This window comes from Apodemus sylvaticus, chromosome 21 (assembly GCF_947179515.1).
Source record: "Apodemus sylvaticus chromosome 21, mApoSyl1.1, whole genome shotgun sequence".
Lineage (NCBI taxonomy): Eukaryota > Metazoa > Chordata > Mammalia > Rodentia > Muridae > Apodemus > Apodemus sylvaticus.
Window position 1 is genome coordinate 15,885,479 of NC_067492.1, and position 17,342 is coordinate 15,902,820.

General features: G+C 46.6%; 2 protein-coding genes across 5 annotated transcripts in view; both read right to left on the reverse strand.

Annotated features, from left to right (window-relative positions):
• Window positions 1-9,330, reverse strand: part of Syce1l (synaptonemal complex central element protein 1 like) — a 26,205-nt gene extending 16,875 nt beyond the window's left edge. For both annotated transcript variants that reach the window (XM_052166519.1, XM_052166517.1), the window contains exon 1: window positions 9,264-9,330. In XM_052166519.1, the coding sequence (XP_052022479.1) occupies window positions 9,264-9,330 (67 nt within the window). The remainder of the gene's footprint in view (window positions 1-9,263) is intronic.
• On the reverse strand, window positions 7,600-16,996 carry Mon1b (MON1 homolog B, secretory trafficking associated). Of its 3 annotated transcripts, none has more exons than XM_052166514.1 (6): window positions 16,843-16,996; window positions 16,287-16,444; window positions 14,502-14,918; window positions 13,174-13,993; window positions 12,701-12,848; window positions 7,600-10,673 (listed from the first exon to the last, which is right to left on the reverse strand). In XM_052166514.1, the coding sequence occupies exons 2-6, from the start codon at window positions 16,432-16,434 to the stop codon at window positions 10,473-10,475; spliced, it is 1,734 nt and encodes a 577-aa protein (XP_052022474.1). In that variant the 5' UTR covers window positions 16,435-16,444; window positions 16,843-16,996; the 3' UTR covers window positions 7,600-10,472. The 3 variants fall into 3 exon arrangements, with proteins under 3 accessions (XP_052022474.1, XP_052022476.1, XP_052022475.1); XM_052166516.1 differs by having other exon boundaries at window positions 14,502-14,906; window positions 16,843-16,995; XM_052166515.1 differs by lacking the exon at window positions 16,843-16,996 and having other exon boundaries at window positions 16,287-16,816.
• Between the last annotated feature and the right edge of the window lie 346 nt (window positions 16,997-17,342).

The following is a 17,342-nucleotide window of genomic DNA, read 5'->3' on the forward strand; positions in this document are numbered from 1 at the left end:
GCTGGCTCTGTCTGGCAGCAGGACCTCCTTATCATGAAGGGACTGCAGTCACTGGTCCCGTCAATGCTACAACAGACCTCAGCCACTGTCCCTGGGAGTCTCAAAGTAAACTAACTCTGACTGAGGTATCGGGACAGGTTCATGTATAGGCCATGTGCCCTCGACCCACCAGCATCTTTGCAATAATACTCTGGTTATTAACACCACCGGATCTAACCAATATCTGCGCCTATGAGGAGATAGGTCAGAAGTGTACTGGGAAGTCGACTTCATGGAACTCAAACCAGCAAAATATGGTAGCAAATACTTATTAGTTTTCATAGATACATTTTTTTTTGTAGCACTGGCCTCACTCCCTGTATGTCTACTACTATCTTTAATCAAAGCAGAGATTTCTGTGTTATGATTAGATTAGTTCCCAGAATCTATTACCATCCAGAAGAAGCAGTTATAGAAGTCTATGAAAGCAAGCATCAGCGCAAAAAGGGAACCAGTCTCCCTTACTTTAGCAGTTATGCTAGGACTCAGATTAGCAGCAGGAATAGGAACCAGAACTACTGCCCTTATTAAGGGACCCGCAGACCTTCAGCATGGTCTAAATACTCTACAAATGGCCATGAACCAAGCTTTAGAAAAATCTCTCAGAAAACTGGAAGAGCTCCTCACTTCATTGTCTGAGGTGGTGCTGCAGAACAGGAGAAGATTAGACTTACTGTTTCTTAAAGAAGGGGGCTTATGCGCCGCTCTAAAAGAAGAATGTTGCTTTTATGTAGATCACTCTGAAGCCATTAGGGACTCCATGAGCAAACTCAGAGACTAGAAAAACTCAGAGACTAGCTCTGACATTCCTGAGACATCTGGAACCTTGCTCAAAGTAACTGTGTTTGCCCAAGATAACCTGTAACCTTCTGCTGAGCCATGAATTGCCGCTTGATCTCCCCATTCCTTATGATGTAGATCACTGCCTAAGCCTCCCCTTTTTCTTTATATTCTTCTTCTTTAAAAACGTCCAACTGCAGCTGTGCTATGACGAACTCCTCTGTCCCTGCACGGGACATGAGTTCTGCCCCAGTGCACAGGAAAAATAAACCTCATGTGGTTGCATCAAGAACGGTCTCTCGTGAATTTTTGGGGTGTTGTCTTATCCTGAGGCTTGAGTGAGGATTTCCTGGGATCCAGGAGTCTTTCAGCCTTTGCAGCTTCTTCAAAGGCTCCATCCGTGGTTTTCCTCTCTCTGCCTTTTTATAGTTTGTCATAAGACTCAGGGTGAGTAACAAGAAAAAAATGTTTTAGCTTTATAACTTTTAGTGTATGAATGTAATTGTCTTGCAGGTGTGCCTGGTCCCTGTAGAGGGTATCAGATCCCCATGGAACAGGAGTTTTAGGCAGCTGTGAAACACTGTGTGGGTACTGGGCATCAAACCTGATCCTCTGCAAGAGCAGCCAGTGGTGCTCATAACCACTGAGCCATCTCTCCAGCCCCCAAGCTATAAGAAAATTTAATTTTTAACTTAAAAAAATTTAAACCAAAGTATTGCCCAAGGTGTTATTAGAAGTTGAAAGTAGGAGGCGCTCAACCATCTTGGCTACCGGATGCCAGAGAGATCTGACAGCGCCAAGTACGCAGACATAGTCCACGGCTAACATCGCTTGGGTCTAAGCCTGTCAGGCTTTTGCCTACACTCAGGGCCTGGGCAGATCTGTGCGCCAACCTGGTGGGGGGGGGGGGGGGTCATTTGCCCTGCAGAGTGATCAGCACTTGGAAAAGGTCCCTGCAGCATCTGCCATCTTTGCTCCCTGAAGGAGCAGATGGGCAGCACCAGGTTTACAGAGACAACCTGAGTATAGCATTGTTTGGGGCAGGACATACTAGGGCTCCAAGGCCTACACTAGGCCTACACACTAGGGCACCCAATAGGAGGGCAGCACATCAGCAATCTGTGCCAGGGGAAACCCAGTCATCCAGTGGTGCTGAAATAGCCTTACAGGCTCACAGGAGGTTCAAACACCAGTCAGTGACAACAAGACCAACTAACGCCAGAGATAACAAGATGGCAAAAGGCAAACATAGGAATATTACTAACAGAAATCAAGGCAATATGGCAGCATCTGAACCCAATTCTCCAACAACAGCAAGTCCTGGATACCCCAACAAACCAGAAAAACAAGATTTGGATTTAAAATCACTGGTCATGATGCTGCTAGAGGAACACAAAAAGGATATAAATAAATCTCTTAAAGGAATACAGGGGAACATGAATAAGTTAGAAGCCCTTACAATGGAAACACAAAAATCACTTAAAGAAATTCAGGAGAATATGGGTCAACAGTTAGAAGCCAATAAAGAGGAAACGCAAAAATCTCTTAAAGAAATGCAGGAGAAACTGAGTCAACAGGCAGAACTCATGAAAAGGGAAACACAAAAATCTCTTAAAGAATTACAGGAAAACACAAACAAGCAAGTGAAGGAACTGAGCAAAACTATCCAGGATCTAATAGCAGAAGTAGAAACAACTAAGAAATCACAAAGGAAGACAACTTTGGAGATAGAAAACCTTGGGAAGAAATCAGGGGCCATAGATGCAAATATGAACAACAGAATACAAGAGATAGAAGAAAGAATCTCAGATGCCGAAGAGACCATAGAAACCATTGACTCAACAGTCAAAGAAAACACAAAATGCAAAAAGCTTGTAACCCCATACATCCAGGAAATCCAGGACACAATGAGAAGACTAAACCTAAGGATTATAGGTATATATAGTGAAGATTTATGACTTAAAGGGCCAGCAAATAACTTCAACAAAATTATGGAAGAAAACTTCCCTAACCTAAAGAGAGAGATGCCCATTAATGTAAAAGAAGCCTACAGAACTCCAAACAGACTGGACCAGAACAGAAATACCTCCCCATCACATAATAATCAAAACCCCAAATGTACTAAACAAAGAAAGAATATTAAAGGCGGTAAGAGAAAAAGGCCAAGTAACATATAAAGGAAGACCTATCAGAATTACACCAAACTTCTCACCAGAGACCATGAAAGCTAGAAGATCCTGGGCAGATCTCATGCAGACTCTAAGAGAACACAAATGTCAGCCAAGACTACTATACCCAGCAAAACTCTCAATCACCATAGATGGAGAAAACAAGATATTCCATAACAAAACCAAATTTACGCATTATCTTTCCACAAACCAAGCCCTACAAAGAATAACAGGATGAAAACTCCAATACAAGGAGGGAAACTACACCCTGCAAAAAGCAAGATAGTAACATTCTTTCATCAACCCCAAAAGAAGATAACCACTCAAATATAAAAATAACATCAAAATGACAGGAAGTAATAATCACTATTCCTTAATATCTTTTAACATCGGTGGACTCAATTCCCCAATAAAAAGACATAGACTAACAGACTGGATACATAAACAGGACCCTACATTTTGCTGTATACAGGAAACACACCTCAGTGTCAAAGACAAAAACTACCTTAGAGTAAAAGGCTGGAAGACAATTTTACAAGCAAATGGTCTCAGGAAACAAGCCAGAGTAGCCACTCTAATATCACATAAAATTGACTTTCAACCTAAAGTCATCAAAAGAGGCACAAAGGACACTTCTTGCTGGTCAAAGGAAGAGCTCTTAATTCTGAACATCTATGCTCCAAATGCAAGGGCACCCTCATTCATAAAAGAAACTTTACTAAAGTTCAAAGCACACATTGCACCTAACACAATAATTGTGGGTGACTTCAACACTCCACTCTCATCAATGGACCGATCAGGAAAACAGAAACTAAACAGGGACACAGTGAAACTAATTGAAGCTTTGGACCAATTGGATTTAACATATATATATATACATATATACACACACATATATATATGTATATATATGTATATATATATATATGTATATATATGTATATATATATGTATATATATGTATATATATATGTATATATATGTATATGTATGTGTGTGTGTATGTATATAAACAAACATTTCATCTTAAAGCAAAAGAATATACCTTTTTCTCAGCACCTCATGGTACCTTCTCAAAAATCGACCATATAATTGGTCACAAGACAGACCTCAGCAAATATAAGAAGATTGAACTAATCCCATGCCTCCTGTCAGATCAGATTGGAGTAAGAGTGGTCTTCAATAGCAACAAAAACAACAGAAAGCCCACATACACATGGAGGCTGAACAATACTCTACTCAATGATACCTTGGCCAAAGAAGAAATAAAGAAACAAATCAAAGACTTTTTAGAATTTAATGAAAATGAAGGCACAACATACCCAAATCTATGGGACACAATGAAAGCGGTGCTAAGAGGAAAACTCATAGACCTGAGTGCCTCCAAAAAGTAACGGAAGAGCATACACTAGCAGCTTAATAGCACATGTGAAAGCTCTGGAACAAAAAGAAGTTAATTTACCCAGAAGTAGAAGACAGGAAATCAACAAACTCAAGGTTAAAATCAATCAAGCAGAAACAAAGAATCAACAAAACCAGGAGCTGGTTCTTTGAGAAAATCAACAAGATAGATAAACCCTTAGCCAGACTAACCAAAGGGTATAGAGACAGTATCCAAATTAACAAAATTAGCAATGAAAAGGGGGATATAACAACAGAAATTGAGGAAATTAAAAAAAATCATCAGATCATACTATCAAAGCCTATACTCAACACAACTGGAGAATCTGGAGGAAATGGACAATTTCCTAGACAGATACCAAATACCAAAATTAAATCAGGATCAAATAGATCATCTAAACAGTCCCACAACCCCTAAAGAAGTAGAAGGGGTCATAGAAAATCTTCCAATCAAAAAAGCACAGGACCAGATGGTTTTAGTGCAGAATTCTATCAGACCTTTAAAAAAGACCTAACACCAATACTCTTTAAACTATTCCACAAAATAGAAACAGAAGGAATACTACCTAACTCTAAGAAGCCACAATTATGCTAATACCAAAACCACACAAAGATCCAACAAAGAGAACTTCAGACCAATTTCCCTTATGAATATCAATGCAAAAATACTCAATAAAATTCTTGCCAACCGAATCCAAGAACACATCAAAACGATCATCCACCATGATCAAGTAGGCTTTATCCCGGGAATGCAGGGTTGGTTCAATATACGGAAATCCATCAATGCAATCTACTACATAAACAAACTCAAAGAACAAAACCACATGGTCATTTCATTGGATGCTGAAAAAGCATTTGACAAAATTCAGCATCCTTTCATGCTAAAAGTCTTGGAAAGAACAAGAACTCAAGGCCCATACCTAAACATAGTAAAAGCAATATACAGCAAACCGGTAGCCAGCATCAAACTAAATGGAGAGAAACTTGAAGCAATCCCACTAAAATCGGGGACTAGACAAGGCTGCCCCTCTCTCCATATCTTTTCAATATAGTACTTGAGGTACTAGCTAGAGCTATTAGACAACATAAGGAGGTCAAAGGGATACAAATTGGAAAGGAAGAAGTCAAGCTATCACTATTTGCACATGATTTGATAGTATACTTAAGTGACCCAAAAAACTCCACCAGAGAACAGCTATAGTTGATAAACAACTTCAGCAAAGTGACTGGTTATAAAAACAACTCAAGCAAATCAGTAGCCTTTCTATACTCAATGGATAAGCAGGCTGAGAAAGAAATTAGGGAAATGATGCCCTTCACAATAGCCACAAACAATATAAAGTATCTTGGTGTGACTTTAACCAAACAAGTGAAAGATCTGTATGACAAGAACTTCAAGTCTCTGAAGAAGGAAATGGAAGAAGACCCCAGAAAACGGAAAAATCTTCCATGCTTGTGGATTGGCAGGATTAATATAGTTAAAATGGCCATTTTGCCTAAAGCAACCTACAGATTCAACGCAATCCCCATCAAACTCCCAACTCAGTTCTTCATAGAGTTAGAAAAAGCAATTCTCAAATTCATCTGGAATAACAAAGAACCTAGGATAGCTAAAGCTATTCTCAACAGTAAAAGAACTTCTGGGGCAATCAGTATCCCAGACCTCAAGCAATACTACAGACCAATAGTGTTAAAAACTGCATGGGATTGGTACAATGACAGGCAAGTGGATCAATGGAATAGAATTGAAGACCTGGAAATGAACCCACACACGTATGGTCACTTGATCTTCGACAAAGGAGCTGAAAACATCCAGTGGAAAAAAGACAGCCTTTTAAACAAATGGTGCTGGTTCAATTGGAGGTCAGCGTGCAGAAGAATACGAATTGATCCATTCTTATCTCTTACTAAGCTCAACTCCAAATGGATCAAGGACCTCCACATAAAGCCAGACACACTGAAACTAATAGAAAAGAAACTGGGGAAGACCCTTGAGGACATCAGTACAGGGGGGTAGTTCCTGAACAGAACACAAATAGCTTATGCTCTAAGATTAAGAATTGACAAATGGGACCTCATAATATTACAAAGTTTCTGTAAGGCAAAGGACACCATCAAAAGGACAAATCAGCAACCAACAAATTGGGAAACGTTCTTCACCAACCCTACATTTGACAGAGGGCTAATATCCAATATATACAAAGAACTCAAGAAGTTAGACCCCAGAAAACCAAGGAGCCCTATTAAAAAATGGGGTACAGATCTAAATAAAGAATTTTCACCTGAAGAATTTCAGATGGCTGAGAAGCACCTTAAAAAATGTTCAACATCATTAGTCATTAGGAAAATGCAAATCAAAACAACTCTGAGATTTCACCTCACACCAGTCAGAATGGCTAAGATTAAAAACTCAGGAGACAGCAGGTGTTGGGAGGATGTGGAGAAAGAAGAACACTCCTCTACTGCTGGTAGGGTTGCAAGCTGGTATAACCACTCCGGAAATAGTTTGGAGGTTCCTCAGAAAACTGGGCATGATACTTCAGAGGACCCTGCCATACCACTCCTGGGCATATAGCCAGAGGATTCCCCAGCATGTAATAAGGATACGTGCTCCACTATGTTAATAGCAGCCCTATTTATAATAGCCAGAAGCTGGAAAGAACCCAGGTGTCCTTCAACGGAGGAATGGATATAAAAAAAAAAGTGATATATATACACAATGGAGTACTATTCAGCCATTAGAAACAATGAATTCATGAAATTCTTAGACAAATGGATGGAGCTGGAGAACATCATGCTAAGTGAGGTAACCCAGTCTAAGAAGATCACTCATGGTATGCACTCACTGATAAGCAGGTATTAGCCTAGAAACTTGGAATACCCAAGACATAATCCACATATCAAATGATGTCCAAGAAGAAGGAGTGGCCCCTGGTTCTGGAAAGGCTCAGTGCAGCAGTGTAGGGCAATACCAGAGCAGGGAAGTGGGAAGGGGTGGATGAGGGAACAGGGGGAGGGAAGAGGGCTTATGGGACTTTCAGGGAATGGGGAGCCAGGAAAGGGGAAATCATTTGAAATGTAAATAAAGAATATATCGAATAAAAAAAATCATGAACAAAAATTGAAATCTAGTAGCTCTGTGTACTTAAAACAGATCAATAACAACAACAAAATAAAAACCCTTCCATGTTACAAAAGAAAAGAGGCTGAGGAGGATGTCCCCATATAACATTTTATTTTGAAATTGTTTCAGATATTCACAAAAGTCATAGAAATAAGCTGTGGTACTCTATGAGCATCTCCATGTGTTGAGTGTTCGTTATCTGTGAGTTGTAGATAGCATGACCCACTAGTCCTTAACACTCCAGTGCATATTTCCTATATACAGAGGCTCTAGGTACCTGCACAACTTTAACTCTGGGTGTTAACATTGGTCCCCTAGGTTGCTCCTTAGCTGTCCTTTGCCCTCTTCCACTGTAAATTACATATCACGACCTACTTTCTAAGAGATAAATAAAACGACACATCACAGAGGCCTCCATTTTGCTCCCCTCCCTCAAATCCAAGGCCCCTCTCCACAATTATCAGTGTGCTTACCTCAGACAGTTTTCAAGGAGCTGACCTTGACAGGTATACCCCCTCCTTTCTTGTTTCAATCCTCTGACATTCAATAATAAAAATAAAACTTCTGGGGCCCATCTTTTATAAGCAATTTTGATAAACAATTTTATCAACTGAAATTTGTTTCTCCACCTCTTTTTTTTGTTTTATTTTTTTAAATCTTCCAGCTGCAGGGATATCCTTAGATTTGGTCAAGTTTTGGTTCACTCCTCTTGTCTTTGCCTCTGTTAGTCACGCCACTGGCCGCCCTTGGTTCACGCTCCTGCAGTCTGTCTCCTGTGACTACCTAGCACGGGAACTGCAGATGTGGAACAGCATCTGCTGAAAACATTAGCCTCTACCAGAAGGTCACTGGGGTTGTGCAGCATCCCGCTACGGCCAGGCAACGGCTAAGAAATGTGACCCGATACGCCTCCTAACTTCCTCCAGTGCTGATCAAGTCCTTTATTACTTAAACTTTGAGGAATTTGAAAGGTTGATGCTAAATGTTTAAATCTCTGTGGTACTGTATCACGTGCTTAATAAAATGTGGCTTGTCTGATTTCTATTGTTTGAAAATTGACGCCCCACATGTGGCTCCAATTTAAGACAAATTCTGTTAAAATTATTTCATTACTCACCCCCTTTAAAAAAAAAAAATAAGGAAAGGGTCACTGAGTTCCAAGCACCAAGCAGGTGCTGCCGGTGCCCAGGGAAACTGCGGGTCTTGCTCTTGACGGCCATTCTTATTGTTTTGGAATCTGAATGATCAGGTCTGGTAAGATGCCACCTCCCATGTCTGGCCATGTAGTGACAGACTGGGTGTGCAGGAAGGGGAGTGGAGACAGACACAAGGACAAAGAATGAACGCCCACTGAAGCAGGGTCAGGGTCCTTGGTCACACTATTTTCTCTACTTTAGAATTGACAAAAGTGGGGGAAAGCATGCTCAGGAGCCTTGAGAAACCTATGTAGTGATCTAGGCTGGCCGTGAAGTGACAGGAGTTCCTTCCCTCAGCTGTGCAGCAACAGAGAAGTTTTGGGGGGCCATCACTATCCCTCCCCGACTTGCTGAAATGAACTACTTGCTTAAGATATTTAATATGGTCAATAAAGTCGGCAAGTTAACCAAGGTGATGAGAACGCAGGTTATTTATTTCCACTTTGTGGAAGTTATAAGTTTCAATAGGTTAAAAACTTTTTTTCTAAAAAAAAATTCTCAATTATTATAATGAGCCGAAGCCTCTTTCCCATCTACCCTGTGGGCCCTCACTACCTCGGGTGTCTTCAGCTTTCTCAGCTCCAAGCCACTCCGCCATCAAAGGCTCCAGCTCCGCAGCCATTTCCCAACGTGGGGGTATCTGCGCATGTGCTCCGGAAGAGAAACAGCAGGGAAAGGCAGCACGAGCCACCGCTGACAATGTAGGAAACCAGGGGGTGGGGCGACACAGGCATCTGCTTGGAGCAAGCGCAGAACATCTGCAAACCGCAACTGCTAGTTTGCATTTGCACGCATGCGCGCAACCAAGGGTCGTGTCTCTTAAAAAAGGCTGGAAGCCAGGTAGTGAACGGTTGAGGGGGCTGTGAGCGCAAGCTCTTTAAGGGCTCTTCTTTAGGTTGTTACTGCAAGTGTCCAGTGTTCAGAACATGTTCATGCTGGGCATCAGCACAGCACATTTCCAACCCCTGTCGGTTTACAGATCTCCACTCAAAGGTGCAGCAGAAAGTAAAAGCTTTAGCGGCTAAGCACATCTTCACGAAGCTGCACTCCGACCCACGGATGAAGTCAGGTGGCATGTTTCACACAGGTGGATGCTGGATGCCACCTTCTTAATCGTGTATGAAACAGCCCAAGGTGGTGGGGCATGGGTCTTTTGGGGGGTTGTTTTAAAGTAGGGAAAGGGAGAAGTGATGGGGGTGGGGAAGGAGCATGAAAGAGAAATGTCTTGAGGGATTCAGCTTTAGGCCCTTTCTGTACAGTGTGTGTGTGTGTGTGTGTGTGTGTGTGTGCGCGCGCACGCGCGCGCACACGCACATTTTAAAACACCCATAGGCTGGTTTCAAGCGCAGGCTAGCCCTGCATTCCAAATTCTAGAGCCCTTATGGGTTACCCACCCCTACCCTGAGGACAGCCTCAGCCCAGTCTCAGGTCTACTTGGAAGATGGCCATGGTAGCAACCTGTGCTGCTTAGAAGAGGCTTGGCAGAGGCTGCTGGTGATGGAGGGCGTGGTGGCACTCAGGCTAGGAAGGCGAGGCAGGGAACAGAGGAAGCTTCCCACTTTCCTAGATGTGGCGGTGCATGAGGGGGCTCAGAGAGCAGCCTGTGCCTCTGGCTGCTGTCACCCTTCTCCCATTTGTGGGCAAACCCTGTCATCTTGCCCACCTGCCCAGGGAGACAGGGACCAGGCTGGCACAGACCTCTACCCACATTTCCAGAGTACACACAAGAATGTAAAAGCCAAATGCGGTCCCTCCAGCGGTCGTTCAGAGTCCTGTGAACAAGCCATTGTTGGGGGCCTGGTCCGCCGAGGTGGATGGGGGTGTGGAGTATTTGGGTGGGTAACGGATAAACAGCCGGTCCTCTTCCTTCCTTACCCAGCGCAAGAGCTTCGTCACTACTAAGATGGCACCAGCCTTGGTTACCAGGGGGCTGAGGCAGGTATAGAGCTCAAACTTGGACGTCACCTGGGGAGAGGGGAGAAGAGAGTCAGGTGGGCTCGAGCTGGCCATGGATGAGTCTGTGTCCCCAAACCCAACCCTAACCCTGTGTGCTCCTGAAGCTCGGCAGCAACCGGATATGGCTTGCGGGGCAATCTGGTACTCATCCTACCGAGGGCAGGCAAGAGGCCAGCTGGATCAGCAGCTGCAACTGGGTGATTGTGACTCTGTGTGTTTCTCCGTTTGCGTATCTGCAGATTAGAGATAATGTAACCGCAGTCCTCGATACTGAGTGAGCGATCGTTCCATCCACGGCTGTCCGTGCTCCTGCCCCGTGGTACCAGCTCAGCCTCGCAGTGTGGAAGGTTCAGGTGATCCTCACACCAACACGAGGCCCGGCCCCGAGGTCTCCAGGATCCTCTCTGTGGCCCCGTGGTCTCTCTGCCCCAGCAATGCTGGCCTTTCTCCTGCTGTTCCTGCAGGCCAGCCAGCCTCAGCCTTGCCTCAGATCTGTCTTTTCCCTAGGCGTTCCTCTAGGGACCGCTAGCTCACCGCATCCTCCCTACGTGGAAGCCATCTTTCCAGCAAGCCTTCTCCTGACCACCTGATCTAAAACCCTGGAGTCCCTTAGAAAAAGATAGTAGTGTTCCCTGGCAAGATAGCTGAGTCCAGGAAGGATGGACCTTGTCAAGGAAGCTGTACTTGTATGTGACAGACATGTGCCAATGAGATACAGGACCCAAGCTACCTACCTAATCAGGGAGTCCACTGGCTAAGTTCAAAATAACTGCAGAAAATGCTAGAAAAATATGTCACACTGCTGAAATCAAGAACAATCTCAAGAGGCCATATTTATATAAAATATGAACTTTTGGGCCAGTGAGAGGGCTCAGGGGAAGAAGGGGCACTTGCCACCCAAGCCTGACAGTCTGGTAGGGGAGCATGGATCCTCACAAGATGTCCATTGACCTCTATATTCAGCACACATGTGCATGCATACACACTAAATAATAAATGTAATTTCTGAATTAAAAAAAATCAAACAAGTCTGATATTATGTAGAGCCCCAACTATAAATGTAAAAAGAGTGGGGTGGTTAGAAAAGCCACCAGCAAGCAAATACCTGGTAATCACTGCAAGTTCAAGTCACAGAGGCATGATAAAAGGAATGAGGAAATAAACTTCTAAAACCCACAACTACACAGGCCACAGGTGCCACGGGTGTGCTAGTTACAAAGGGGAAACACGTGTGGCCACTCCACCGTCCCTGAGAGAGTTGAGCTGGGGTCACAGGCCCTTCACACGGTGCGCTTATGGCCTGGCCTCTTACTGTGACCATGTGGAGCATGAGAGAGCTGAGTCAGGGCACGCTACCAGCAAGTTTATAGACTGATGCCCTTTGAAAGTGCCAGGGCCACAAATCAACAAAGCCCGTGGAACCATTCCAGAACAAATGAGACCAGGGAACATGAGCGCCCGAGTAAAAGGCCTCTTTGTGGTGAGTCTTTATACCAGCTTTGCCACTTCCAACTCCAAGATTACTTGAAAATTAAAACAATCATCCTAGCCTACAACGACGCTGGATCCATATTAGCATACACTATTATTTAATGAACCTATTGGGGGAGAGCTCACTCTAAGGGACTGCCTGCCTGGCCACCAGCCTCCCTCGGTAGCTGATCTTTAATAGGACAGGACTTGCAGAACAGTGCTGATCCTGCAATGGTTAGGGAGAGCTGGGGCCTCTACACTGGTAGCAGGGAAACTAGCAAGCTCAGAAATGGCTGGAGATGGGATCCTTGAAAGTCAGAGACCCTGACCTGGTTGCTAATGGGGGGAAAGCAAGGAAATGGCAGGGCTAAGGGAGAGCCGAAGTCAGTGAGAAATTCTTCTGTAATTAAAGACACATGCTCACAGGGTCCGTGATACAGATAAAGGCAAACCCTGTGCATGTCCCGGTGAGCCCGTGGAGGGTGCTAATGCTAGAAGGGATCAATGCAGGGAAAGCAGGCTTGCAGGAGGGAACTAATTTACTGACAAGCAGGCCAACTCACCCAAGCCAGCAGCGTCTCTCTCTCAGCTACGTGGTAAATGAGGCGCAGGGGCCGGGAGGTGCTGTGGAGGCGAGCATGCAGGCGGTGATACAAGTCTGACAGTCGCTGTCGCTCCTCCTCTCTGCTGTATGGGGCCTCTAGCTCGGGACTGCAACAGAGGGAGGCAGAGGCATGGTGAGTCGGAGCCTGCCTCCCCTCTCGGGCTAGGGGCTATAATTAGGTTATGAGGTTCAGTCTCTCCCATTAGACTGGAGGGTTTCTAGTGGTTGTAAGCCAAGTGCCTCCATTAAACTGGGAAGGAGAGCCTTTCTCCCACTACAACAGGGGGACTCCTTTAGGTTGATGCTCAAGCCTCTGCCATCAGAGAACAGTTTGCTTCCCAGGAGATAGTTAGAACATGCTCGCTATCTCTCCTAACTCATGCAACCATCTCGGTTTGACATGGCTTCAATCAACTTGGGGTCAGGGCCCACCTGGTAAATTGTGGCAGCTGGCGGTGTTGTTCAGGGATATCCAGTGGCTTATAGAGAAAATGCCGGAGGCCAGGGGCTCCCACAGCCTGTACACTGTAGGCGGGGGCATTGGCTGCTGGGCCATTCGAGAAGTTGGCAGCCTCCCCAAGAGTACGCAGGGCACCAAGGCTGTGCATCCCATCTTCAACTAGGCGCCGGCAGGCAGCCATGGCATGGAAGGCTTCACGGTTGGTACCAAGCAGCAGCAGGCAGACTGGCATGGAATCCAGGCGAGCCACATAGGCATAGAAGAAACCATCTGGGTTAAAGCGAGGCAGGCACACAGGTGCCCACGCTTCACCTGCCGCGAAGGCTGGTGCACCCACCCAGTCAAGCAGCAACTGTAGATCAGCTGGGTCCAGTCGGCACTCGGCCAGCACATTCCTCTCCTGGGCCGCTGTGATTAGCCGACCGCCAACAGCCAGCACTGACAAGGCCAGGCCTGGGGCTGTACAGCGCCGCAGTAGTGTGCCCAGGGCATCCCGCAGTGGACGGGCCAGAGGCACACAGCGCACAGCACCCAGGAGCAGGGCACCTGGGTCTTGCTCCACACTGTCCAGGAGTCGGTCCAGTGTGCGCTCTGAGCCAGCCAGCAGGCGACGGAGGTCATAGTTCTGCTTATGTGCGAAGATGCGGGCCACACTTGCACGCGTTAGTGTGCTGACAATTTGTGCATGTACTGCAAGCAGCTCACCTCGTAGCTGTGCTGCGGACTGTGGAGTCCGGGACACAGCCACCAGCAGGAGTGGACCTTGCTGCAGGAACACCAGCTTGTGGTCCTCTGGGGGAAGGAAGAGTGGGTAGGGTGGACACAGACCAGGAATGAGCCAAGGGGTCAGAAAGGACACCTTTCCCAAACACTCTCCAACACCTCAGGACCTGGCCTGACTGAGCCGCCTGCGCTCTTACTCTGCCAGCGCCTAAATCAGGGCGAGGACAAGCTAGGGCTGTGGGGACATTTGTGAGGGTATGTTGGCTGTGGAGGTATCAGGTAATTTAGATACGACATGGAGTCGGGTGGTGGGATGGCATGCTGAACATGGAGCCAGGTCATACAGTCCACCTCCTTACTCCCAGACAACCAGGGCATGTGCTCCAACCATGTGAAGGACTCCAGACACTTACCCTGACCCACTGACTCACTTCAGGGTAGGCAGGTGTACCCATGGCTAGTTACCCAGACCTCTAACACCCCCTTATTCCACCCCTCACCCCTCCACCCACCCACCCCCCTCCACCATATTCCCAGCCACCAGTCCACCACTCTGAGCCCTTTCCTCTTCACTCACCAGCATAGATGGCACGGATGGCATCTCCTGCACTCTGCACAAAGGACACCAGGGCTGTCATCACGCCCATGGTGGCTGACAGTGCCTCCACGCTGCCATACCGTGAGTAGATGGGCTTGCCTGCCTCACTCAGCACGAACACATGCTTCCGTTGGCTGCGCCAGTCCTCGTCACTGGGGTCCTCGTCACTGGGGTCCTCGTCACTGGGGTCCCCGTCACTGGGGTCCCCGTCACTTGGGTCCCCATCACTGGGGTCCTCTCCCTGACCCTCAGAGTTATTCTCAGCTTCTCCAGTGGGAGTGCCGTCTGAAGCTGCGGTGTTCCAGTGCTCACAAATGCTTGACGCAGCCTCAGCCTGAGGCAAAGGTGATAGGAGGCTGGGTGGCTGGTCCTCGGCCTTGGATCCTGAAAGGGAGCCTTGAGTGGCCCATCCCCCACCAACCTTATATTTTCCACAATCTACCAAATCCTTACCAGCCCTCTTACCCCCAGTGACCCCCACACACTGACAAAGATTTCCACATCTTCCTAGCTGTTCAGTGAACATGGTGTTCACTAACACTAATTTGTCAATGCACCCCACCCTAAGACACAGGTAACCAACATGTCCTCACTGTCCTTCATTGGCCCCTCCTTTATTCTCTTTAGACACTGCCATTCCCGGGTCTTCAAAGCACCCGCTCTCTGAATGATTCTTAATCTCCTGATTTACAGTGGCTTGTCCTTAACTCCTCTGATCCCTTTTATTCCCTTGATGTGTACCCCTCAGTGACCACCATTAAAATGCCCCCACTGACTCCCCTAACCCTTTTCTATCCTCATCCACATCCACTGATCCCCACTGATGCCCACTGACCTCCAGGGATGGTCCTTCTTTTTCCCATTACAGTGGCCATTACCAGGCACTGACATCCAGATCAGCAGGACTCCCCTAACTTTCAGCCACTCCCCCTATTTACCTCTGCTGCTATGTTAACACCCAAGCAAATACTTATTAACATCCCTGACACCTTAGCTTTCAATAACCTTTACATGACAGTTCTTATTTTACTACAGTTCCGTGGTCCCAACTCCTCCAATGGCCACCATTAACAATCGCTAACCCACAAGAATTTCACTGTTTCCTCCCCAGAGTTATCATTTTAAATCACATAATGGAGCTACTTGCTTCCTTCCAGAAAAACATCCATTCCCACTGCCTCTGATGTCTACTGACTCACCCAGCAACAAGCATCCATTTGTAACCCCATTTGATTTCCTCAGTGTTTTCATATTTTTTTAATTGTGCACTGATAACCCCATGTCCCCAAACACCCAAGCAACGTGTCTCAATTCCCATCACCCGTCAAGACAACCCTTTTGGGACCCAACCATGCCCTATTTGATTCTTTAAGGATCTACATTCGGGCCAAGTATATTCTAGTTTCCTTGCCACAGAAGGGTGTCCCAGGATGTGAGAACTCCAATCTTAAGATGAGACTGTACCGGGCAAAACAGCACAGTCCATCTTCCTAGCCGTGACCCCTCACCATAGAATACATTTGCAGAGGCACAGCGTTGCCCCTCCCGGACAACAGCTGACACCCACTGGCTTCTATGTCATTTCTCTAGGATTTCAATTAAGTCAGCAAGTCTCTGTCCGACGACTGACGGAGCCATGCCTCAAGCTACTTTTTTGGGTTCCCAAAGACTGCCCACTGATCTGCCATTAATCTCTTCCCCCACTCAGCTAGCAATGACAACTCCCAGGGATTGCTTCCAGGGCTTCATCGCGGGAAGCTATACCTGTGTCCTCCGGGTCCCCATCTCCGGGATCCAGCGTGCTTGAGTGAACCCCCTCGCTGTCTCCTGCCTCCTCTCTGGGGAACTGCGTATCCGGCAAGTCCTCCACGCCCCCGGGGGCTGGGACAGCATTATCTCCTCCGGCCTCCATCTGCACATCCCTGGATAGAAGGGGAATCGAGGGTGATGGGCAGCAATAGAAAACTTCTTAAAAAGCCTTCAGGGAGCCAGACCCCCTGGATACATTCCTAGTGCGGTTTCCCCTAAGGTTTTCGACAGGACGCAGCATTCAAAAACATGATCAAATACTTGCACCCTCCGGCACTTTCGGATGGGTGACGCTCCGCTGGGCTTCCGCAAACACGATACATTAACACCTGTTTCTTATCTCAACTGGGTGGACAGCAACACTTTCAGGAGCCGCCGCGGCACCACACTTCCTGGTGTGGTGGGGATTTGCCACACTTCCGGAAGCGACGCCTCCCGGGACACTTCCGGTTTCACAGCCGTATTTACTCCCTGGAGTGCCAATGACAGCCACACGCTGCGTTCCCCTCACCGTAAAGATAGCGCGGGACTCTCCCGGAACTCTGTGGAATCTGCGCGTCCTTCCACCAGACGCCGCCAGCGTCGACTGTGAAGTGGGGCCAGAGCGGCCCGCTTCGTGTACTAAGAGCTACTGGCTGAAGGGGGCGCGGCCTTGAATCTACGATGTCAGGGGGCGGGGCCTAGTCCCTCTCACCCAATCAAGAGTAGGTTCTCTCTTATATCCTGCCCCATTCTGGTTGAGCCTCTGCAGATAGTGTGCGCTAATTGGTGAAGGCCACTGCTCATCCCTTGACTGACAATCTCCCTTGTTTCTAACCGAAACATCAATCCTGTTCCGGTCTTTGCGGGAGCAAGATAGTGCAGAACCAATGAACTCGCGTCCCAATTACTGGGACAACTTCACGCCCTTTTATTCAATAAGAGAGGCAGGGGCGGAGTGTATGCTTGACGGACAGTCGCTCTTTCCAATCCGAAAGTCGCGCGCAGTCCAGTCAGCCTATGGGACTCGGA